Source organism: Populus trichocarpa, chromosome 10 (genome assembly GCF_000002775.5).
Source record: "Populus trichocarpa isolate Nisqually-1 chromosome 10, P.trichocarpa_v4.1, whole genome shotgun sequence".
NCBI lineage: Eukaryota > Viridiplantae > Streptophyta > Magnoliopsida > Malpighiales > Salicaceae > Populus > Populus trichocarpa.
Window position 1 is genome coordinate 9,619,019 of NC_037294.2, and position 24,653 is coordinate 9,643,671.

General features: G+C 34.0%; 2 protein-coding genes across 5 annotated transcripts; one reads left to right on the forward strand and one right to left on the reverse strand.

Moving 5' to 3' along the window:
• Window positions 1–877: 877 nt before the first annotated feature.
• Window positions 878–11,409, reverse strand: LOC7459982 (uncharacterized). Of its 3 annotated transcripts, none has more exons than XM_052456541.1 (25): window positions 11,174–11,398; window positions 10,515–10,723; window positions 9,109–9,326; window positions 8,489–8,594; window positions 8,278–8,379; window positions 7,980–8,039; window positions 7,756–7,834; window positions 7,355–7,502; window positions 7,046–7,169; window positions 6,745–6,925; window positions 6,139–6,167; window positions 5,441–5,589; window positions 4,802–4,904; window positions 4,519–4,614; window positions 4,387–4,442; window positions 4,169–4,292; window positions 3,286–3,348; window positions 3,108–3,167; window positions 2,859–3,020; window positions 2,499–2,572; window positions 2,315–2,408; window positions 1,988–2,124; window positions 1,807–1,887; window positions 1,217–1,322; window positions 878–1,131 (listed from the first exon to the last, which is right to left on the reverse strand). In XM_052456541.1, the coding sequence occupies exons 2-25, from the start codon at window positions 10,695–10,697 to the stop codon at window positions 1,060–1,062; spliced, it is 2,607 nt and encodes an 868-aa protein (XP_052312501.1). In that variant the 5' UTR covers window positions 10,698–10,723; window positions 11,174–11,398; the 3' UTR covers window positions 878–1,059. The 3 variants fall into 3 exon arrangements, 2 of the variants coding, with proteins under 2 accessions (XP_052312501.1, XP_052312500.1); XM_052456540.1 differs by having other exon boundaries at window positions 7,355–7,505; XR_008060364.1 differs by lacking the exons at window positions 878–1,131; window positions 1,217–1,322; window positions 1,807–1,887; window positions 1,988–2,124 and having other exon boundaries at window positions 2,332–2,408; window positions 2,499–2,783; window positions 7,355–7,505; window positions 11,174–11,409.
• An 8,732-nt stretch (window positions 11,410–20,141) lies between these two features.
• On the forward strand, window positions 20,142–24,637 carry LOC7475409 (protein unc-13 homolog). 2 transcript variants are annotated; one of them, XM_024609196.2, is made up of 5 exons: window positions 20,142–20,977; window positions 21,227–22,114; window positions 22,223–22,678; window positions 22,799–22,985; window positions 23,399–24,637. In XM_024609196.2, the coding sequence occupies exons 1-5, from the start codon at window positions 20,372–20,374 to the stop codon at window positions 24,361–24,363; spliced, it is 3,102 nt and encodes a 1,033-aa protein (XP_024464964.1). In that variant the 5' UTR covers window positions 20,142–20,371; the 3' UTR covers window positions 24,364–24,637. The 2 variants fall into 2 exon arrangements, with proteins under 2 accessions (XP_024464964.1, XP_002315579.3); XM_002315543.4 differs by having other exon boundaries at window positions 20,143–20,962.
• The last annotated feature ends 16 nt before the right edge of the window (window positions 24,638–24,653 follow it).

Here is a 24,653-nt window from a genome sequence, read left to right on the forward strand (position 1 = left end):
TCTCCGCTTGACAAAAACTCTAAGTGCGAAATAAAGTTTTAAAAATATTTTACTATGTTTATTTTTTAAAAAAAATTAAGTTAAAAGACCTGTTTTCAACAAAAAAAAAAAGATTGAAAATATTTGATGCTGAGAAGAGAGCGTAAAGTATTGTAAAACAAAAAATATATATATTGTTGTCTGCACCCTTCCTCTTCGCTGCCTCTCCTCTTTTACACCTTGGGCTCAAATTCTAACAGTGAAGAGAGATCAACAAGTTTTCAATCTCCTGGTAAATCTTTCCCCTCTCTTCCTCATGCTCTTTCTTTCGATTTTTTGTTGTTTGAGATTTTTTTTCTTTTTTGATTCATGCTAGATCTGCGCTCCAAAACGCTCTCTTCCTTCTCGAAGATAAGGATTTGAAGCTTAAGTCATCGCACAACCAAACCACTGTTAATTTTTCAACCTCCACAGATCCAGACAGAGATAAAATCTTAAATCTGCCATGGAGAGTCACCCGGGTCTCACACGGGTTTGCCCGGGTCACCCGGGTCATGGGTTAACCCGCCGGGTCGGCCGGGTTTTGCCGGGTCGTTGCACCGGCCGGTCTTTTGACAAACTCGGACCGGTCCAGCCACCGGGTCGACCGGGTCCCGGGTCGACCCGCCGGGCCGGTCCGGGTTTAATAACTATGAATATGGTCACTGACAATAGAACAGAACAGACAAAACAATAATTTAGTTACTCTGAAACATGTTTTTTTTTAAGTGAAGAAATTTGTAAAAAAAATTATTTAGAAACATATTTTTATGTATTTATTTCTGTAACCAAACACTGACAATAACGCCACGAGTATTTCCCAAGGATGAGATTTCATCATCCTGAGCAGTGAGCTGTGTATGAGAACGAGAATACATTTTTTATAAAATAAAAGTAAACAGAGAGCTTCGAATTTGGTGCAATATTTTATCAGCGACACAAATGATCTACATAACTTGATAAAGAAGTATAGAAAAACAAAGAAATTAATGCTTGGGCTGACTTCCATGTGCTGGTGCTGTCTTCCTTCAGAGAGAAGGATCAGTATGCTGAAGGGAAACCTCTGTATGGATTGCTTAGTGCAACAACATTTCCAGGACGTGAAAATACAACCTACATTACAGAAGAAATCGATTTTCTTTTGTCAGAAGCTCAAGGACAGGATTTTAATAAAGCCATATGTAATCTTGAGATTTACCTGATAATTTCCAAGTGTGTGTGTCTTGAAACCAGCTGCACAATAGTCAAAATAGTACTCCCATGTTCGAATGAACTTTTCATTGAATCCCAGGGAAAGAATTTCTCTGCCCACCATAAAATAGTCTGTTTAATTCTAAAAATTATTGTTATTCTACAATTAGCCACCGTGGTTACCAGTAAAAAGACAGTAAAGATCATATTTTTCAGAAACTTCTGGTGTCAGATATTGCAAACGTCATAGTGAGATCAATCAAGTAATAGTGAGTGAATTGTGTCAAGCATTATTATGTCAACTATTTTCATTATTCTAAAGCCAACTATTTTCTTTTCTTTGGCGCAAAGTGAATTGTGTCAGGCATTATTCATGAAGATCACTGCCTAGCAGCTAGTTTTAAAATGTAATGTGATCAACAAGGATCTAGCAAGTAATCATGTAATCTCATTGTAGTCAAATAATTTGACATTTGTCATCATGAATCATCACGCATCCAGTAGTAGTCAACCTGATACTCAAAATAATTGTTGCAAATGGTGAAGCTGACCCCACAAGGTACAAAATAATGTGAAAAATTCTGAAGTGATTTTTACCTCTGATTCTCCAAGAAGTTTTTTCTCCAGTATCTAAGTGTTTGATAGTATTGAATTCCGATATTTTCCACGTGCTCCACACTACACAAACACAAATTAAGTTCATTTTGCAGAAAGTAGTTTGAAGAAAGAGCAATAACATCAGCAGTAAATTTCAGCTAAAACTGATGATGGCCTCTACCAGAGTCTTGATGAAGAGGCCATGGCTGATGTTATCCTAGTTAATGAAGGCAAGCATCCACCAGGAAATATATATTCCTTAATAAAATCTGAACTCTTCCTGTACTCGTCATATCTTTCTTCCGGGATTGATATGAACTACAAAAATATGTTAGAAAACTGTTAGCCCCCTGAGGCCTTGGTGTCAAGTAAAACATAGAGTAATGTGCATTGGCCAAACTGCTACAGAAACTGGCAATTAAGCACTGATTTATGCCATCAAACCCATTACTTTACAATTGAAATGTGCACAACTATGCAAAACTATTTTTTCCCATATTTTCATAACCTGTAGGACAAAAAGCCCATTTTCAGCCAATACTGATTCGCAGCAACCAAAAAACTCTTCCATGTATTCGTGGCCAACAGCTTCTATCATTTCACTGGACAAGTGCAAAGAGAAGGCCATCAAAGCGATGGTATTAGTACAACATTCTAAGATCAGAATGTAAAATGGTGGTGAGAGAACTCACCATGATATTATCGTGTCATATTTGTGGGTCTTGGGCAATTGGCGATAATCGCAGAGGTGAAATTTTATACTGTCCTGGTAACATGGTTAACGTTAAAACAAGTTACTTGATTTCAGAAACAACCATGTTCTGCTTTAATACAGAGAAAAAGAAATCCACTGCTACAAAACCCTATCTCCGTGACAGTTAAGTCAGGACAACACTGCCAACTTTATCCTTGCTTGCTATATAATACGATCTTTAATTATGTTGGACAAGCTTTTTACATCCATTTGCATGTGAAGACTGCAAAATGAAAAAAGTAGGAAAATCTGGGCGATATCAGAATTGCAGAAGTCCTTTTAAATCTCTACTTCATACCTGGAGGCCCGCTTCCTTCACTTTCAATTCTGCATATTTTAGTTGCTCCTCAGATAGAGTGATGCCAGTATATTTACATCCAGTTCGTTGGACAACTTCAATAGCTAAGGTTCCCCAGCCACAACCAATCTCAAGAACTTCATGGTCTTTATTGACTCTAGCCTAGATTGTCAAAGGTAAGCACATAAAAATGGACATTAGTATCAAGCAACCTTGGTCAAGTTGTCCAAGAATAATTAACAGGCTTACCTTTTCGATTAGAAGGGATATTTTTCTAATCTGTGCAGCTTTCAAGTCTTCATCTTCTTTCTTTTAAAACAACACAAGAAAATGAATATATTATCAGTTAAACATAGCATGTCAAGGATTAGATTATTTTTGTCATGCGTTATTTTAAATGAAATCATCAATATGCAGGGCTTCCAACCTTAAATAGCGCGCAGGAGTATGTCATTGTTTCATCCAAGAACAGAGCAAAAAGTTCATTACTCTGGAGACACAACCAGAAAGGGATGTAAGCTTCTAGTCATAAATCATACTTAATTACTACTTTGACAACCAAAAAAGTTTCAAGGCCACAACAAAAGTGAACGTGTGGAAAAATAATGAAACCAAATACTCTCACAACACTTCGATATGGGAAAAGCTGACAAGGTCACTAATTTAGAATTCTGAAATGGTAGCCCTGTGAATATTTGATAGAGTAGAAGCAGCACTGTCTCATCATTATGATCTGATACAAGATTTAAAAGGGTTCTTACTTCGACAAGATTCAAAATGAACCTTAGAAACTAAAACCTTGGCAATGCTTTCAAGTGAATGCTTTGGCAAGTCCATCACTTTACTGGTTCACATATATAAGATTATATAGAATCTTAGAAGTTATTCAGTAGCTTTTCTCACTCTTGTTTTCAGATATTTCCAAAATGCACTAATGAGATGAGGAATTGACTTTGGTATCTCCATTAAAGGTATAGTGAGAATGACATTGAAAGGAATGTTAGGCCTCCACTCTAAAAGGCTTAAATTTTAGCAAGATGTGCCAGTTTAAATGGTATCAGAACTGGAACCATCTAAAAGAAAAGGCTCGGTGTTCAAATCTTTGCACCCTCATCTCCATCTCAAAGATTAAATAGTTTTTCCATTGAGCCTTGCAAGCAGCCGTGGCCTATTTTCTTTTCCTTCCATTACACATAAGAAGACATTGGAGAAAAATTCAAAACAGCATAGAAAGAGACGTTTAAGCATAATGTTAGCCACTCTAAGAAAACAGAATTTTTGGAGTTAGTGCCAGTTCAACCATCTCATACCAGGTCATAATGACGAGAGATATTTCTGCGAGCTTGTGTAAGAGTATTTTGCCTTGAAACATGCTGAATGAAAAATTTTGCAGATGCAATACCAGCTGTGAATAATAATGGTGTCCACCAGCCCCTGAGACAAACAGGGGGAGAATACTTAATGAAATAAGATATAAGATTCAATCTCTTGTAATATCATATTCTTGGAGTTACCAGTCACAACACACCTTTTCTTGTTCAACTTAGATGTAGAATTATCAGCATCTCTATTTACAATGAGAATCTGCAATATAAATTATTAGCAAAGAAAATTCTTTGAAAGTCCATCCACAAGAGATAGCTTATATCAGTTATCTCACCATGAAAAGGTTTATAAGACCTTCATCTTTGTCAACAAAGGAAAAATCACCATTGATATATGCATCTGCGAGGCCTAAATCAGCCTGTGTCATTATCTGAGAAAATTTTCTTGGGCTCATTAGTTGTAGTGTAAGTTTTGAACTAGGCACTAAATTATTCTAAATTTTAAAATACCTTCTGCTTTTTGTCACGACATTCCAGTTAAAACTTTTCCTGTTGATAATTTTGAACTCAAGGTGGCATGCAACTCACTCAAAAGCAGAACTACATTGGAGTACATACCTTCCAGTAAAACTGCGGATTGTGAACCTTCAAAACAGTTTTCAGAGAACATTTTTTAGAAGTTCCCTCAAAGGAGAAAACTGTGCCTCCATCCTCCAGCAAACTGTCAAATCACCATATATTGATTAAAAAAAGAGAGGAAAATCTAGAATGGGCTGTCAATGGCAGTAATAATCAAGACTGAAAACACAAGCTTATTGAAGAAATGAGAATCAAGTTAAACAATTTGGACAGGTGACAAAGATAGTAATGTTGCAACACGAGATTTTATTCTGAAAAGACAATAGAGGAGCTGAATCTACAGAAAGCCCACATTCTGCATCATCCACCCACAACAGGAGAATAATTATAAAAGGAAATGAACATTCACTAAATGGCTACATGTTTACACGAACCCATTCCCATGAAGTGAAAAGAAAACACCTCAGATACTAAACCTCCAATGCTCTCGCAATCCAGCATCCAAGTGAAAGATGATAACCATTATACAACCTACATGTGGTCTTGGATAAGCATGTGATGACCTTATGAATATAAAAGAAAGAGCAAGCTGTATGCATGTTTTCCTAACAACAAAATGCTAGAAAGAAAAACACCACCATAAGAAGGGATTGAAATTATCTTTATAATTGAACTCACGTTAAACAGCCAGTAGAGATATGATGTCCAAGAAATCTAGTAACAAAAAGGCGCGCCCCAGTTTCTAACATAGAAGGTACCATATGTTTTGGATTCCTCAGAATGTCACAGCTTTTTCCAAGCAAACCATGTGCAGCAACCATGCCAGACTGCAAAGTGTAATAGAGAGACAAATAATTTCATTTTCTTGTATCAGCACCAATACAAACTGATATCCCTCACTTGTCCGTGGCAGAACACCAACTTCATGATATCATGAAAAGAACACTGGATACTTAATGAATTCATGGAGACAAGAAAACAAGGCCCTGTTTGATTTTCAATTTCGAGTACCAAAAGCATGTTTCAGAAGAGAGAACAACAGTAATTCATAAGCAAGTTTGAATGCTAATTTGTTACCTGTTGCAGGATACATTTTGAACTCAATTTTTCAATTCATATAAAAAAGAAAGGTATTTTCATTGCAAGACTTGAAGACGACATTTCCACAAAGAGTTCAGAGAACATAGGTTGGTTAACAGAATTTCATAGCAGAATTGTATCAGTGATCGATTCCTTTGTACTCTAGAACTAGAAAACATTTCAATATTTTATACCTTCCCAACAAAAAGAAATGTGGAAACTGACCAAAAATACAACAAAGAGGAATTGAATTTTCACTACAAACATAGTGGTTATCTCTACTTAATTATGTCTACCTTTAGTCCATCTTCATAGAAGCCATAACCTGAAAATGCAACACGAACTGCTCAGTTGATCAAGTATCAAGCTAATCCAGTAATCTAAAATCTGAAAAGTTGCAGTGTCTCTGAAGGCTGAACAATAAAAGAAATGAATTATCATGGAAACTTCAAAAGAATCTCTCCTTCTAGATCTGAAAAAAAAAAGGAGTCTAGCAAATAAGTTCATCTCCCCACATCAAATAAAAAACTGGTATTACAAGTTTGCCACAAATTAATGTTAGCAAAGCCACCAGTAGTTGATTGAAGTATTTGCCAGATTATCTAAGGTCGTCAATAATTGCCAGAGTCTTCAACCTTCTATCGTATACCGAAACATTATTTCACTTCTCTTATTTTCTTACGAAACACACTTCGCTTGCAGCCTATAAGAGTACAAAAAAATGAACATAGCCCCTTAAAGTTCTATTTTTATCTGGATAGCACCAAGTGAAATCATGTTTTGAATCATGAGTGAATCTGGAAAGAAAAGGAAATACAGAATATATAAAAATTCATCTGATAGAAGAAGCAAACATTGTATCTGTACCAGTGTCCTTTCTTCTTTACAAGCAAAAGACTTACCCTGGTAGGCTCCACCAAACCAAATTCTCCTCTTGCCTTGAATATGGTCAAGTTCAAGTGAAGCTTTTGTTGCAGCTACAGATGGAACTGGACGACCAGTCGACCACTTGAGTAAGGTATGATCTGGTGCATTATCTGGATTAAGCGTCACAAGAAAAGGTAGACCTGTTTCATCAATATTCTGCAGCATGATACAACATTTCAAAAACAGAATTAGATAGTGGGACATTGGGCTAATTTCTTGTTCTTTTCAAATCTGACAGATAAATTCTGAGACTTAATTACAAATTTAAAAACAAACCTGAAGCACATTCAGCCAATATGTCAGACAGACTTTATTCTCTGTACTTCCCAAGAAATTCCAAGCACTCCATGCTGCTGAGTTTTGGGGCATATATGTTTTATCACGGTGAAGGAAGATTTCGCTGCCAATAGAAATTGTGGAATGATTGAAAATCTTGAGTGAGTGAGAACTAAATGAGTTTTACATCAACTTTTCAACAGTTAGTTTTTGTTAAACTTCAACTACAAAAAATTAAGAAGTGCTCGTTCATTTATTCTTGAGTCCTGACATTATAAATGAAAAGTGGGAAACAATAAAAATAAATACCTATACATATATTGGAAAGCACCAAGTATTCTCGTCTCATCAAATGTTGCTTGCTCCCCTAATAATCCCAGAGCATCTGGGGCATGGACAGCCATTATGCAACCACTGTACATTTCTAGCAAGCCATCTCTGCAGAGTACTGCACAACCTGCTAAAATACTTCTCATGTTACCATTAGAATTACTAGAGAAAAGTATTGCTCATCAGTTATTAAAGATTTTTCAGTTGTTCATTTTCCTTCTTTTAACTTTATTTCAAGTTTTTCTTTGCTTCTGCAGAAGTTGTACATACAATGAACTTCTGCTTTTAAAATACCTCACATCATCAAGCATAAATCATCATTTTATGTTAAACAAAATCTAGTGCCTTAAATCTTCCACTAAATTAATGTTACTGCTTACCCTCATCTGTTGTTGAAACAGCCTGTACCTCACAACCGGTTCGTATTTGGCAACCCCAACTTTCCAGCTTTTCTCTGACCTGATGTTTTGGCACATTGAATGAATATTAAGCACAGGAAGCATGCCATTTCAGCTCAAAACTGAAACCCATTAACTAAAAACAACGACTACTCAGACACTGTTAAGAAATAATATGGTGCACTGTAAAAGCAACAATTGAGCACCTTGTTGACATAAGAATGAGATCGCCGTCTGACTGTGAGCCACTGAGGCCGGCCAAAGAGCTGTATAGTACCAAAGAGCATTCAATGAGAAATCCGATACATCTGTTTGCCTAGAACTCCAGTAGCAGACAAAAACTAAAGGTTTGCTTACGTAATGCCAAAAGACCTCTGTTCAATGGTGCATATAGAAATGGCTGGATGACAATGATTGTGATTTACTTGAAACAATTCATGCACATATTGATATCACTTATTGGTTAAATTGATGTATGACACTTCTTTCAGAAAGAACACTTACCTGAAGTAAATGATGATTACGGCAAAATGAGAGTACAGAGAAAGCTGAAAAGTTCATAACTCCTTCTGAAGGGCAGGACCATATAGAACCACAAACAGGAACCTAAGAAAAGCAACGTTATTTGTGTCATTAAGTAACTGAACTGATCGAAAGTAGAACCTAATCAGAAGGTTGAGAAAATGGGACGGAACAAATGTTCTAGAGATCTCACAAGATAAGCCTTCTGAAATAATTCAGAGTAACCTCGTGACTTGACGAATTGCCCTAAGGTTTCATTCCTATCAACAACTGGGTCATTCTCAAGAACCTCAAGATAACTGCAATACAAAACAAAAATTAAATTAGTTGCCATTGCCACTGCGAGCACATTAAAATTACCTTGAAACATTAATCAGTGCCTTAAAAGGCTTGTCTATCCTTGAACAGAGTCAAATTCCCAGGCCAAAACTCATGAAATCACACACTGCCAGTGCCAACAATCTGTATGCCCATACAACAAATAAGTCTAGAAGATCAAAAACCAGATAAGTCCTTGAAAATCAAATGCATGTTCAGCTGACCCTTGAATGATAACTCAAGGCCGTGGGGCATATTTTTGCACCATCAGGTTAACAATACCAGAAAGAAAAACTTGAAGGTACAAAAACACGAGAGAAATTTTATTGAATGTATGGCGATTGCACATCCTGAATCCTAATTAACAACATGCCTTGTAAGTTTGATGTAAGCAGCTAATTCTCAGCTCCAAAAATAAATACAAGTACCACATGTGGTCTAAGTTTAATGTCTCAATGCACACTATACAAAAGATATGAAAAGAGAATGGCTCACCTGAGCACATCATCCTTAAACTTGACAATTTCTCGAAGCATTTTCCAAAAGTACGGATTTAACGCATTCTTCTTCTGAGCAAACAAACCTGAAAACCCATTTCTGCTTCCCCATTCACAACCCTTGCCCTGGTCTAAGCTCACTGAGAACGACATATCTGATAACTCCATGTCTATCCCAAGGTTCTCGAAGAACTCCATCATATTTGGATACGTTACCTGTTCATGATCCCAATATCCTTCCAAGTCAATTAATCCTACTCGCAAGTTTGTGACAAAACCTACAACCTTATTTACACATGACAAATTTGCTAAGCTTTGGTTAGCTAGGACAAATTCACGTCAAATATTATTATAATGAGATTCGAATTTATTTATTTATTTTATTATTATAAAAGAGAGGCTTTAACTCATCAAGACCTCTCAATGGAAGAAGAAAAACTAATAACAGTTGAGTTATAGTTATTGACAAAGAGATACTGTTATCATGGATACTATTATTTAACAAGATATATTTTCCAATAATTAGAACTCTTGTCTAGCTTAGCTAGCAAGTAAGGACTAAGTTGTATTTGCTTATAAAATACAAGGATAATCAATTTCAAAAAAGGACTAAATTAGAAATAAAAATAAAATATAAAGACTATTTTTTGAGAACTACAAGGATTAAAAATGAAACTTTATTAAGACCTCCATTGTATCATTAAAAGTTCTTACAACCAAACAAAGGAATGTAATGAATCATCTCATTATATTGTCAATTAGAATACACATTTGATCACTAAACATGCCATTAATTTTTCATGATTTAATACATTTACTTTAACCCTATGGTTTTGTTTTATCTAAGCTTTGAATATAGGTTTTTCTGTAAGAATTTAAAAAATAATGTTAAGTTGAGGACATTAAAAAACAAAAAAATAAAATAAATCTGTTTTTGATATGGTTTTAAAATAATTTAAAAGATATATATATATATATATATATATATATATATATATATATATATATATATTGCTGCTATCACCAAGAATCTATGTATTCATTATTTAATAATCTAACTTGAAAGAGTTTCCCTTGAGAACAATTGCTATGCTTTACAGGCGTCCGCGTCACTACTCGCTAGTCAACAGAAAAGAATGTGACTGATTAAAAATATTGTTCTTTGTATTTATCAACCGAATTTCTATTTATCTTTTCAGGAAAAAACAGTTATAGCTAGCTCCATGTAGTCGAACAAGCACTAGAGTGATCGAGTTCATGCATTTTTTTTAATGATTATTTTCTTTCCTCTTTAACGTGAAAAAGCACGATAACATCTATCAAACCATGCCTATGCCATTAAGGGAAAGCAAGAGAGCGACAGAGAATTAAAGAAGAATGAAAAATAGATAAGCAGTTGCTGACCCGATTGAAGACCATGAAACCGAGGTCTAAATCAACACCATCGAAGCAGACAGTTTTAGCATGGCCGCCCAAGGAGTCTTCTTTCTCGTACAGAACAACCTCAGCACCCGCTTTTGCAAGAACATAAGCTGAAACAAGTCCACTAATCCCAGCACCAACCACTGCTACTCTCATTCTTGACATTGAATGGAAAATCCCAAGTTCTAATCCTGCGTTATTAGTTGGATTGTCTCAGATTTTTGAAGTGCCAAAACTCTGCAAAATATATATATATATATATATATCGAAGAGACTTCAAGCTCGGTAAAGGCTTGTGCATAAGTAGCAGGTGGGGTCGTGAATAAATAAACATGACACGCAGTTTATCAAATTCAGAGTTTTAATTATTTATTTAATAAACACGATTCAGAGTCCGAAAACTCACGAGTGGAATGCTCATTTCCAAAGATTCACATGCTCATTTCCAAAGTTTTAATTATTTATTTAATTATTAGCAGGTTGGTTCCCGCTGGTTAGCTTCTCTATATATGGCGAGTAATATTGTTCTAATAGTCACACAGTGCATAGAGTACTACTAGAGCAAAAAACACAGAGGAGGAGGGAGCGCTAATTATTTACTCATACGTACACGAGTAACAGAAGATTGAAAACTTTATTACCTTCGCAAGATGTTACCAGAATGTGAAGAAAGTGTGCGTCTGGTCTGAACCAACAAGTGGCATTCCCTTAAAACCCCGTATAGCTTCAGGTTTCACCGATCACAACTCTCAAAAGCTTCGCTGTCTTAAAAGCCAGAGATATATGTCCCAAGCAGATAAGCCTGGCTAAAATAGAGTCGTTCTCCCTCTCCCCCTGCCCCTCCTTCTCCCCCTCCTCTAGTGAGAGCAGAAGACTTATAAAAAGTAGATGAGCCGAGAATGGAATTTTGGGAGGTGTACTCTGTTTTTATACAGGTGTTGCTAGCCTCAAAATTTTTCCGTCTCGATACTGTTGCTGAAAGTCTTCGGCGAGAGTAGTGTCTGTTTAATGTTTTTTCTGAAAACATATTTTGATTGAAAAATTATCGTGGTTAATGATCTTTTAAGTATTTTCTTGTAATTCTGTACCAGTATATTAAAATTATTCGATAATATTTGGTATTTTTTCCAATTTAAATTATTTTAAAAAGTATTTTCAAACACAAAATAAATGTGTAACCAAATATAACTTTAATTCCTTATTTTTCAAATCTTTAAATTTCACCGATTTGGAAAATAACATAATAATTTAATTATTCATGATTAAAGTTTGTCTCATATTAGATTTTACTTGTATTATTATTTTGGATTTGACCATATAATACAAACTTTTATTGATTTATCATTATTTAAGCCGGATAAATTATTTAAAAATTGATTTAAAAAAGCTTTAATTTAAGTAGATGTAAGTTGACCAGAAAATATTTGACCAATATATATATCATCTCATTAAGAACACAGTTATAAGGTGAAATTTACATTAACATAGTACATTAAAATAATTTTTTTTATTTAAGAATATATTAAAATAATTTTTTTATTTTTGATATTAACATTTTAAAATAAAAAAATTTTAAAAATTAATTTAATATTTTTTAAGCTAGACAAACATAAATACAATTTCAAATACAAAAATAAATTGTGCGCAGAAAACATATCTTTATCACTACTGTATGAAATAATCATTTTAACATAAGAAACCACGACAAGGAACGGAAAAACAAGAACCGAAATGAATCCTGTCAATATACCATCATAAATTCCACTAAAAAAGGCGTCCCATAAATTCATCTTGCACGTCAAGAAAGAGATATATTCTAGGAGTTATCTTTACTGTATTTTTATATATTAATTTGAGCTATATTCATAAATAATTGGATAGTATTTGTAGACGTCTTCGAGCGATCATAACACAGTGTATTAATATATTTAATTGCACCTATTATAACTCTAATTAAGTTAATTTGGAATAAAAACAAAAAAACAAAAAAAAGACCGTCGGTTTTATCTGTCCTTGGCTTTGTACGCGCCAGGATGGGCCACGTTGTGATGAATCCAATCGCAGGGGAAAAGTGCGGGTCTATCTGATCGTGGACATCTGAGGCCTGAGCTGCCTGCCACTGCCACTGCCAGTGGCCTTCCTGGCTGATTATGTAAAAGTTTTTCCATGGTGGGAGCCACTCTTCCTTCTGGCTTCAACTTGGCTCGTCAAGGATGCACTGTCATGTTGGAATCGATGTAATTATTTTTAAAATATTTTTTATTTAAAAATATATTAAAATAATTTTTTTATTATTTTTTAAATATTATTTTTAATATCAGCGCATTAAAATGATCTAAAAATATTAAAAATATATTAATTTAAAATAAAAAAATTTTAAATTTTTTCAAAAACATTTTTGAAACGGAAAAACAAACAAGACCGATATGTCAAGAGACGCTTGCTTGGTATCGTGATCTAGCAGTGTTTTTTTTAATTATTATTATTAATATGTATCTCCGGATTAATTTATGTGTATCTTAACTAATTTTACAGATCCTGAAGTTGACGATCATATAAGTTTTCGGTATTTGATTGTAGCAGTGGATTTTTTTAAAATATTTTTTTTATTTATAAGTATTTTAAAATAATATATTTTTAAAAAATATATTTAAAAATAAAAAAAATAAGCAAAAACAAATTGAATTTTAACCAATCTCTGTTTGGTTCGTAATCCCAAACAAGCACATAAGGTGTTTTTTAAAAATATTTTTTATTTTAAAATATTTTTTTTTTTATTTTTTACATTAATATAACAAAATCAATTAAAAAACACTAAAAAATATAAATTTAATATCTTTTTAAAATAAAAAAATAAAAACAAATTCAAAGAAAATTAAAAACACATCGGCACAAAACAAAACAAAATAAATTATAAAATCTAATTTTAAATTAATTAAATATAGAAGGATGAAATTTGAGGAAAAACTCAACTGAAAAAAGAATTAAAAAATTCAAGTTAAGTTATTAAATCTATGATGATCAAAATAAACAAACTTTCTGAGAGATAAATCGGGAAAAAAAAATAAAGAATAAGTCACGTGTTTCACTAAATATCAAAATATAAATTCCCAAGTATTTCAAACAATAGTTATATTGTTCACTCACGTGCATTTATTTCACACCGTATTAAAAATAAAATTTCCTTTTAATTTCATCCCTTTACGGGGATTGTACGTAGAACACACAAGCAATTAATAATTTCATTAACTATATTTAACGGAATGGTTTAATTAAGAAATACAAATTTCTTGATGGTGCAGCTGAGCTTACCCTAATAAAATTGATTAAAACCTGTCTCAAAAGAGATAATTACACTACTGGTATACCAACTTCTCACTATTTCTCAATCGAGTATATTAATGTTTTTAAAAATCTAAAATCAAGTATTTCAATCTTTATTTTTCCATTTTTTTTATGATATGACAATTGATTTTGAACAAATAATTTAAATTTGAGACCATTTATTATAATGAAAATGTTACCTGCAGAAAAATAAATCCATTTATCCGGTTGAAAAATTTTCCAAATAGCTTAAATGCATGTCTATGAATGATGATTTCACCTACCCAACCCACCTGGGGCATCTTCGAGAGATGTGCTACATGGAAAGTAAAAAATTAAAAAAAATAGCTTAAATTAATTTTACTTTTTAATATTTATTTTAAATGCTATTAAAGAAATGCTAAACAAAATACCATTTATCTTACAAAAATATTATTCCTATATATAATGTAAAAAAGTCAAAACTTTACCAAACATTATTCAATGGAATATTTTTTTCACTAGTTTTTTTTCTTTTATTTTTTTATATGTATATATTTTTTTTATATTTTATGAGATTATCTTAATCTCATGACTCATATCATAGAAATAATTTTATCCGGATTGACTCGAGTTAGGTTTTTTTCTTTTTCTTAATTGATTTTTTTTTAATTTTATCATTTAATATTAACTTTATTGAGAATTGTCCAAATTATTTTAAGACCCGTCAAGTCAACCGAGCCATATCAAATTGTTAAAATAGTTGTGTATCAGATATATTAAAATACAAATAGATTATGTAATTAATAACATGATTATATTATGTAAGAATTAATTAAAGTAGTTATATAATTATATTAAAATTAGTTTAGTTTAAAATATAATTAACTCCCTTGAATGCTTTTTTACCATCAAAATGTATACAAATAAATAAAAAATCATATTTATATTATTTAAAAAGCTATTTTACATTTTTGTTGATATGCTTTTAGGTTGGGTTTGATAGTGGATCGAGCGAGGGGACGGGTGAAGGACTAATTAGTAATTACATGGAAAGCTCCTCCATGGTGGGCCGCACACTTCCTTTCGGCTTCAACATGGCTAGTCAAGATGCTCTTGACGACTTGACGACGCGGGGGGAGGACATGGAAAATAAGAACAAAACTTTTGACAGCCGAGGTCATCGTGCCAAGGAAGATATGACTATTTATTTGGTTAATTACTGGGCAAGCTTCAAATTTACTATGCTTCGTATAATTTCTATTCATTAATTGCTTGTAAAACACATAAACAATTAGTGATTTTATCAACTATATTTAACGGAATGGTTTGATTAAGAAATACAAATTTGCTGAGCTTACCCTAATTTAAAATTTGGATGGTAAATTAAACTTTGCCCAAACTATATTCTTAAACTAGAGGTGATCATTTACGGTTCGGTTCAGTTTTTATTAAAAAAAAGTAACCAAACCGATTTATAAAAAAAAAATCAAAACTGGTTCAAACCGACCGGTTCCGGTTCGGTTCGGGTTTTTTAGGACAAAAACCGGTTCAAACCAGTTTGGCTCGGTTTTTTTGGTTTTTTCGGTTTGTCTTGTTTTGGCTCGGTTTTTTCTGGTTTGGCTTGGTTTTTTTTCAATTTTTTCAGTTTGGGTTCGGTTCTGTTTTTTTGGTTTTAGGCTTATATTTTAATCGGGTTTTTTTTACGGTTTGATTTTTTTGATTTTTTTCTTACCCCTATCTTAAACTATCGAATGATCGAGCTTCCAAGCTTTCTAGTCCAAGCCATTATTAGATCAATGGATTAATTACATTGATTAAAACCTCTCAAAGGAGATAATTACACTATTGGTATACCAACATCTCGCTATTTATCAATCGAGTATATTTAAAAGAAAAACTTCCAATCAATTATTTCAATCCTCGATTTTTCCCTTTTTTTTAATTTATGATATGAAGATTTCGAACAAGTAATTTAAATTAGAGACCTTTTATTATAGTAAAAGGTCAATTGTAGAAAAATAAATGCATTTATCCGGTTGAAAAAAAGAAGAAATTTCTCCCGAAGAGAAGCTCAAATTTTGAAATTAATTAATCAAAACCAACTATCATGTCATCGCAAAACAGAAAAGCTTATGGAAATCACACAATACAAGCTATTTGACCTGTGATTCTTAGCAGGTCGAATAAAAAAAAAATAGATGCTCAATATTCAATTAAAAAAATATTGAAAAAAAAATAAACATATAAAATTTTTAAAAAATAACAATTATAAGCCAAAAAAATATATAAACCTACCAGGTTGAACCTGTTAAACCCACAGGTCAAGTTATGAGATCGGGATAACTTAACATAAAAAACAAAAAAAAATTTCAAAACTTAATTTTTTTTTTTGAGAAAAAACATCAATCACGAGATAAAGAAGGATAAGTAAATAAAACTAATGGCAACCCTTATCTCAAGTCATTTGATTGGAAACACCAGAAATAAAAAAATCATGAAAACTAATTTTCAACAAATCAAATTTTGAAGGAAGTTTTTTTTAAAAAATCATCCACACAAAGGGATCTAAAATAAAATAAAAAAGTAATTAAAAGCCAAAAAAACACACGAGCCCACCCAGATTAGATAGCCAAACACACAGGTCAGGTCATGAAATAAAGATAACCATATAAAAAGAGGGAAAAAAAACCATGAATCCTATTTTTTTTAAAATAAATGTCAGAGATTGAAAAAGAAAATAAAAAAAATAATATGAACCCGTGTTAACTTATTAAATTCACTAGTTCATTTGATCGGAAGCATCAAACATAAAAAAACCATAGAGCCTAAATTCCAATAAATATAACGTCAAATGTTAAAATTGAAAAACAAATTCAATCACAAAAAAAGAATTCAAACGAAAAATAACAATTAAAAGAATGAAGATCAGATTTTGAAAAAACAATAATGAGAGGATGTTTAATTTTTAATTGAAGGGCTAAATTAAAAATAAAAATCAATTCAATAGAAGAATTAAAAGAATAAATCATTAAAAAAATAAGGATCAAATTTTTAAAAAATAACAAATTAATTTTTTGATTAAATGATAAAATTGAAAATAATTAAAAGTTTATAAAAGAGTCAAGAAAAAAAAAAGCAAAAAATAAAACAAATGGAGATTAAATTTTAAAAAAAATAAAAAATAAACAATTTAAATTGAAAAATAAAATTAAAAACAAATAAAAATCTTATAAAAAACAATCAAGGAATAAAACTACAAATCAAAAGAATAAAATTTAATACTCAAATATCTCAAACTAAAAGGACCGCGTTGAAAGTTTAGATGCCAAACATGAATTTTAAGGGAGAGGTAAGGGAAGGAGACAGAGAAATATAATTATCGGTACACTAACTTTTCAACTTTTCTCGGTCGAGAAAGTATAAATATATTTGGAATTTTTGCGCCCACAAAAATCGGTTGAAAATTTGCCCGACAATTCATTCATGAAATTTTGGGCACAGAACTTGGCAGATATCGCCGAAGGGGGCATGGATCGCATTAATGAAATCTTGGGCACAGAACGGGGTTTATATATTTCATTGATAAAAAAATTATACTCTATCGAGAAGAGTATAGTTTTAAAATTCGATCCGATCTGGTAGGTTGACTCGGAGCTGAAACCGTACTGGATTGAAGAAAAAACAGGGGAAGGAAAAACCCGGTGTGACCTGGTCAAAAACTCGGTTGCAACTCGTTAACTTTTGTTTTTTTACTAAAACGACGTCGTTTTGGTTTTTTTTTTAAAAAAGAATTGACCCGGACGACTCGGTCAAATCCCAGAATCCGGACCTTGAACCGGGCTGGCCACCAGGCCGGGTTTAAAAACCATGGAGAAAAGTTTAAAAGTTAGTGTACCAATAATATAATTTATTTATTAGAAAAAATAGCTTAAATGCATGTCCATGAATGACAACTTCACCTTATTATTGATACTAATATCACTCAACCTGAGATATGGTTTTTATCAATAATTATTATTGTTATTAATTTCGGTTTGATCTAATGAGTTAATTTAATGATTTATTAATCCAATAACATGTTCCAAGCTAGATCTAGTTAAACTCAAATGATATCGAGTTTAATTTCTTTTTAAAATAATATTGTTTAGATTTATCTAAGTTGCTCAGCTTACCCATAAACTAGATTTTGGTTTTATAGCTATGATCCAACCTAAGACTCAGCTACTTTATTCATCATGCATTCCAATTTATCTATCCAAAAAGATATTTTTTTGCCAAGTTGGTCTCCTTCACAACAAGTTTGTTGATCGAGAGTTTTGAAGAAAAAAAAGAGCATGCTCTAGTGTAAAAAAAAAAAAACTTTATAATGATATAAAATGAGAGTGTGTTTTAAATTATGATTGTGTTTGTTTTTCAAAATGTTTTTTACTTGAAAATATATATTAAAATAATATTTTTTTAATTTTTTAAAAATTATTTTTGATATTAGCACATAAAATGATCTAAAAATATTCAAAAATATTAATTTAAAATAAAAAAATAAAAAAATTTAAATTTTTTAAAAGTATTTTTGAAACCAAAAAAATAAACAGTAATACGGATGATGATTACGAAGAATGAATGAGCCACAGCCATTGATATCTGTACACGTGGCGAAGAAAGAAAAAAGAACAAAAACACGTACACTACCGCAACATACGATAGATCTTGCTGCCTAAGAATTTAGGAAAAAACAACACCACATATCCTATCACATCACATCAACTTAGACAAAGACACTATTTTGTCGGCCTGAATTCCGCAGATGGGCCTCTGCTATGGGCCTAGACTATAATTGGTTGAGGCTCCACAGGATTCTGAGGTGATTCACACCAACCATTCTTACAGCCCCAACATTTTCTATTCGTAAATAATTTAAATTTAATATTTAAAATTAATAAAATCCAATTCATTTTATTTTCTATGCTATCTTTCAATCTTATTTATTAAAGATAAAATATAAAAGGCAAAGAAATAATTTCATCTTTCTCATGTACTGTTGTTATTGATAGAACTCGAGAACGATGCTAAATTTGCCTGCACGATTTGCTAGCATACCTCTCAACAGCATCTCTACACAGGTGATCTTGTAATTAGATTCAATGGATGCCGAATGAGCCATGTAATTAACCATAGTAAAAGGACAAGAGTTTAGGAGGTTGATTAAAGAATCAAGAACCTGGATCCAGGCCATGCATGCACTGACAAATAAATTAAATTATTTTAACTTAATTTGAAAATATTCAATGCAATGGATCGATCTTGGGGTACTGTCTGTGGTTTAAACACGTATATATAGTAGAAAATAAAACCAATAAATTAATCAGAATGATCGAAGATCTTTCAGTTTCAGTTCCAAATGGATTGATAGCACATTTGAATCCAAAACAAAAAAATCAACTGATTAGTGCTGTTGGAAAGCAAGTTCTGAACGTTGTTCTTGAAGAACTGCAGAGATAAGCTTTAATTGGACAATGTAAAGACATTTGTTTTTCTTCCTTGCTTGGCTGTCAAACACACGACGAGGATCAAAGATTTTGTTTTAACCAACTTACAATAATTAATAACATAAAATTAGGGTTAGAAAATTAACCAACTATGAACGTACTACATGCTATAATTAACTTCATATATGGAAAACATTTGACATCTTCATCAATCTTCTTTTACAAATGACTTCGATTAATGAATCCCGAATGTTATGTCACTTGCAAAATTTATCAATCCAATTCAAACTATTGTTATTAATCTCCGTGAAGTCTGGTAACTCAGTCCAATAACATATTGATCACACAATTAATTTCGAGTTAAGTTTCATATCGAATTGGACTAAAAATTAATCTGATCAACCTAGCGATTCAATCCATATTTCGATGATTTAGTGGGTGATATTAAATTTGACTTTTAATTTTTTTTCTAAAACAATTTTATTTAACTTAAAAAACTTAAAACAACATCGTTTAGATTTACTTCAATAGTTTTGCCAAACTCATAATCTAAATTGAGTTTTATGATTATGATATTCCAAATTAACACATAGCTAGCATATTCATGGTGCATTGAAATCTATCTATCCTACAAGATAATTTTGCCAAGTTGGTCTCCTTGACAACAAGTTAGTAACATAATTGTAGGTGTAAAAAAGAAAACAAAAAAAAAAAAAGATGAAAAATATACAAAGCAGAAATTCCGGAGTAGTAATTGCTAATATTTGCTAAAACATAGCAGTTCACCACCGTAATCTTTCCTAGTTTTCCTCACACAACAATGTTGTTGTCTCTTAGCCATCAGCTGTGTTTTTCATATCTGTCTCTCTCTTAGCAAAAAATCGCTGTATTAACTAACAAAACTACCACACAAAAGTCTCATGCAGCCACATTTCTGCATGTCTCCTGATCTTCTCTAATTTTTCTCTCCATGTATTAAGAGAATGCTCTCCGTCTCTCCCTTCTTTCTCCCGCCGGATATCTGAGACATCATTGCCAATATTTTTAATGGCCCAACAGAGTCGCCGCGAATCCTTCTCTGGTACCCTAACGATCTCCAGCTCCATTGACCCCGAGGACAATGATCTCTCTTGGCCTTTTGGAGACCTTGAAGGCCTTGACAAGGATGATGTCAGTGAGACCGCCTATGAGGTCTTCTTCACCGCCTGCCGCTCCTCCCCTGGCTTCGGAGGTGGCCGCAATGCCATCAACTTTTATTCCAGCCATCAGCACCAACAACATGATGGCGATGGAGCAGGAACTGGCTCACCGAGTGGTCGGATGGGCGGTGGTCCGGTGGTGGTGATGTCTCCGACGAGTCGGATAAAGCGAGCTCTGGGAATGAAGATGCTGAAGAAGTCCCCTACAAGGAGGATGTCGGCTGTTGGAGGCGGCGGAGGCGGGTCGGCACCAGTATCACCGACTGGCCCTCTAAATCATGGAGGGACAAGTCCTGCCATGGGGTTTGCCACGGTTCCGATTTCTGGGAGGCCTCGGAGGCCGCTGACTTCCGCGGAGATAATGAGGGCGCAGATGAGAGTGACGGAGCATAGTGATAATAGGTTGAGGAAGACGATCATGAGGACTCTTGTAGGCCAAGTACGTACTGCTACTGTATGTATTTCAGAATTATAATTTCATGACAAATTTGATGGACATAAAAGTCACATGTTTTTGCTTCTTTTTTTTTCAATGTTGATATAACATTTTGTACGTGCATAATTTAGTTGTTAATGATAGAAATAGATTGAATGATTTTGGATACATATGTATGTATCGTTTGTCTTAATTGTTTGATTTTGGATGATCATAATTTTCGTTTTGATTTCATCAATTCATGACTTGTTCTCTTTACTTTCACAGATGGGCAGGCGAGCAGAGACAATAATCCTGCCATTGGAACTCCTCCGCCACCTAAAACCGTCAGAATTTAATGACAGTCAGGAGTACCATCTCTGGCAAAGGCGTCAGCTCAAAATCCTGGAGGCTGGCCTCCTCCTTCACCCTTCAATCCCGCTTGATAAATCAAGCCCTTATGCTATACGTCTTCGTGAAATTATCCGTGCCAGCGAAACCAAACCTATCGACACAGGCAAAAATTCTGACACGATGAGAACCTTATGCAACAGTGTTGTTTCCTTGTCTTGGCGAAGTGCCAATGGTACACCAACCGATGTATGCCACTGGGCTGATGGATTTCCACTCAACATTCACCTATACGTTTCTCTTCTTCAATCAATATTTGATTTTAGGGATGAGACGTTAGTCCTTGATGAGGTTGACGAGCTTGTTGAGTTAATGAAAAAGACATGGTCTACACTGGGAATCAATAGACCTATACACAATCTGTGCTTTGCTTGGGTGCTTTTCCAGCAATACGTACTTACTTCACAAGTAGAGCCGGATCTTCTTTCTGCGACACATGCTATGTTATCGACAGAGGTGGCTAATGATGCGAAGAAGCCAGACCGAGAGGCTATGTATGTGAAGCTTTTGTCTTCTATGTTGGCTTCAATGCAAGGGTGGGCAGAGAGGAGATTGCTTCACTACCATGACCATTTCCAGAGGGGAAATTTTGTCCTAATTGAGAATCTTTTACCTTTAGCATTATCAGCGTCAAAAATTTTGGGAGAAGACGTTACTATCGCAGAAGGGATTGGGAAAGAGAAAGGAGACACACAGATAGTTGATTCATCTGGGGATCGTGTGGATCACTATATTCGAGGTTCTATAAAGAATGCATTTGCAAAGGTTGCTGTTTCCATACGTCTCCCCTTTGCTTAATTATCAGTTACAACATTTACTGTTTCTGTACTACGATGTATCTCATGTTAAGTCATTCTTGTTTGTTGATTGCAGATAATAGAAACTGGAAGCTATAAGAGTACAAGTCTGGAAGTGAAAGATGAAGCAAGCGAGGCTCTCCTGCAGTTGGCTAAAGAAGCTGAGGACTTGGCCTTGAGAGAAAGGGAGGTTTTTAGTCCCATACTAAAGAAATGGCACTCAATTGCAGCTAGCATTGCTGCCGTAACGCTACACCAGTGCTATGGAGCAGTTTTGAAGCAATATCTTGCTGGGGTGTCGACCCTCAATAATGAGACTGTTTCGGTACTGCAGAGTGCTGGAAAACTTGAAAAGGTTTTGGTTCAAATGCTGGTTGAAGACTCTGCAGAGTGTGAAGACGGAGGCAAAACAATCGTACGAGAGATGGTTCCATACGAAGTTGATTCAGTCATACTGAGGCTTATGAAAAAATGGATTGGAGAGAGGTTGAAACGTGGGCAAGAATGCCTTAACCGTGCCAAAGATTCTGAAGTGAGTTTCTTTAATTTGTTTGCTGAAATGAATACAGCATTTAAGCTTATATGGGTGTGAGATTTTGCTTTTTTATTGTCAATAGTACTCGAGAGTAAAATGGTGAAATATATGTTACAGACATGGAATCCCAAGTCCAAAAACGAGCCACATGCGACATCAGCTGCGGAGTTAATAAAAATAGCCAAGGAAGCTGTGGATGATTTCTTTGAAATTCCTGTTGGAATTACCGATGATCTGATTAATGATCTAGCCGAAGGTTTTGAGAATCTCTTCAAAGATTACTCCAACTTGGTAACAGCTTGTGGTAAGAAAGTAGCTCCTTCTTTATTCTTTGTGGTATCTGTCAAAGAAGATTTATATTATTCTCTAAAAGTATTCTCCTGGGTTTTTTCTGCTTGGACTTGTTACTTTAGGAGTAACTTTCTCTGCGGAAGTAATTGCTTAGAAGCAATATGGTATTATAAAATAACTCACTGATGACCACAGAACATTTGACTGGCAGCAAAGATTCTTTGGTGGATGTTCTGTTCTGCAGCATGTTATAGTTGATGCATGACTTTTCAAGGACTGGATAATAATGCTCTCTAAGTTCTTCTTTCTTCATTAGAAGGAGATGAACATGCTCCACTGAAGGCTGTCATAAATATAAATACGAGTATGTTCTAAGTGCTTAACTGACTTCAACTAAGCAGTTATTTTCTTTGATATGCTTTGCAGGATCAAAACAGAGCTATGTTCCTACACTGCCTCCTCTAACCAGGTGCAATGGTGACTCAAAGTTCCTCAAAATGTGGAAGAGAGCTGCTCCTTGCACTATTAACTCAGAATATATGCACCAACATGGTTTAAATGATGCTCATCATCCCCGGCCGTCAACAAGCCGTGGAACACAACGGCTCTACATACGGCTCAACACTTTGTACTATCTTCAATCTCATCTCCACTCTCTAGAAAAGAACCTTGCTCTTGCCCCAAGAACCACTGCGTCCCGTGGTTATCATCGCAGGAACCACATCAATTCCTCTTCCTACTTTGACCTAGCCCTTGCATCCATTCAATCTGCCTGTCATCATGTATCAGAAGTTGCTGCTTATCGTTTGATATTCCTCGACTCGAATTCTGTTTTTTATGATACTCTCTATGTTGCTGATGTAGCAAATGCAAGGATCAAGCCTGCACTGAGGATTCTCAAACAGAACCTTAATTTGTTGACAGCAATTCTCACTGACCGCGCCCAACCTGTTGCAATGAGAGAAGTCATGAAGGCCTCTTTTGAGGCCTTTCTCATGGTTTTGCTTGCTGGTGGCTGCAGCCGCATATTTTATCGATCTGATTATCCCATGATTGAGGAGGACTGTGAGAACTTGAAGCGCACATTTTGCACATGTGGTGAAGGATTGATGAACGAGGATGCAGTGGAAAAGGAGGCTGAGATTGTTGAAGGGGTGATAGCATTGATGGGTGATAGCACAGAACAACTAATGGAAGATTTTAGTATCCTGACTTGTGAAGCCAGTGGTATAGGATCTGCGGGTTCAGGTCAAAAACTACCAATGCCACCAACAACAGGAAGGTGGAATAGGGCAGATCCAAACACAATACTACGGGTGTTATGCCACAGGGATGATAAAGCAGCAAATCAGTTCCTGAAGAAAACATTCCAGTTAGCAAAGAGAAGATAAAGGAAGTGATGGTTTTGAACTTTTGTGCATTTCAGGCAAAGAGTGTTATAGTTTTGGATGCATTGATCTATTGTATAATGACTTCTAGCCATGAAGCCAAAACAGATACTTTAAATTGGAAATGTGATGGAGCTCATTGTATACATTGGGTTTGGTTTAAGTTAAAATTCCATATCAAGATCCTCTTGGGGATTGAGATAGTATGTTTCTATACAACATTTAGCCGTACGAAAGCAAAGATCTTCTCAAATGTTGAGCAGAAACTTCCTTTTAAGCTGATAGACTTATCT

What these genes read in the sequence shown, in the direction of transcription:
- LOC7459982 (XM_052456540.1), bottom strand. Translation starts at nt 10,697, where the DNA reads ATGTCAAGAATGAGAGTAGCAGTGGTTGGTGCTGGGATTAGTGGACTT. An exon ending in GTAATCATCATTTACTTCAG is followed by an intron (nt 8,040 to 8,277) that starts GTAAGTGTTCTT and finishes GGTACTATACAG; the next exon opens with CTCTTTGGCCGGCCTCAGTG. An exon ending in TCTAAGTTGAACAAGAAAAG is followed by an intron (nt 4,293 to 4,386) that starts GTGTGTTGTGAC and finishes TGTTTGTCTCAG; the next exon opens with GGGCTGGTGGACACCATTAT.
- LOC7475409 (XM_024609196.2), top strand. Translation starts at nt 20,372, where the DNA reads ATGGCCCAACAGAGTCGCCGCGAATCCTTCTCTGGTACCCTAACGATC. An exon ending in TAAAGAATGCATTTGCAAAG is followed by an intron (nt 22,115 to 22,222) that starts GTTGCTGTTTCC and finishes TGTTGATTGCAG; the next exon opens with ATAATAGAAACTGGAAGCTA. An exon ending in ACCGTGCCAAAGATTCTGAA is followed by an intron (nt 22,679 to 22,798) that starts GTGAGTTTCTTT and finishes TATATGTTACAG; the next exon opens with ACATGGAATCCCAAGTCCAA.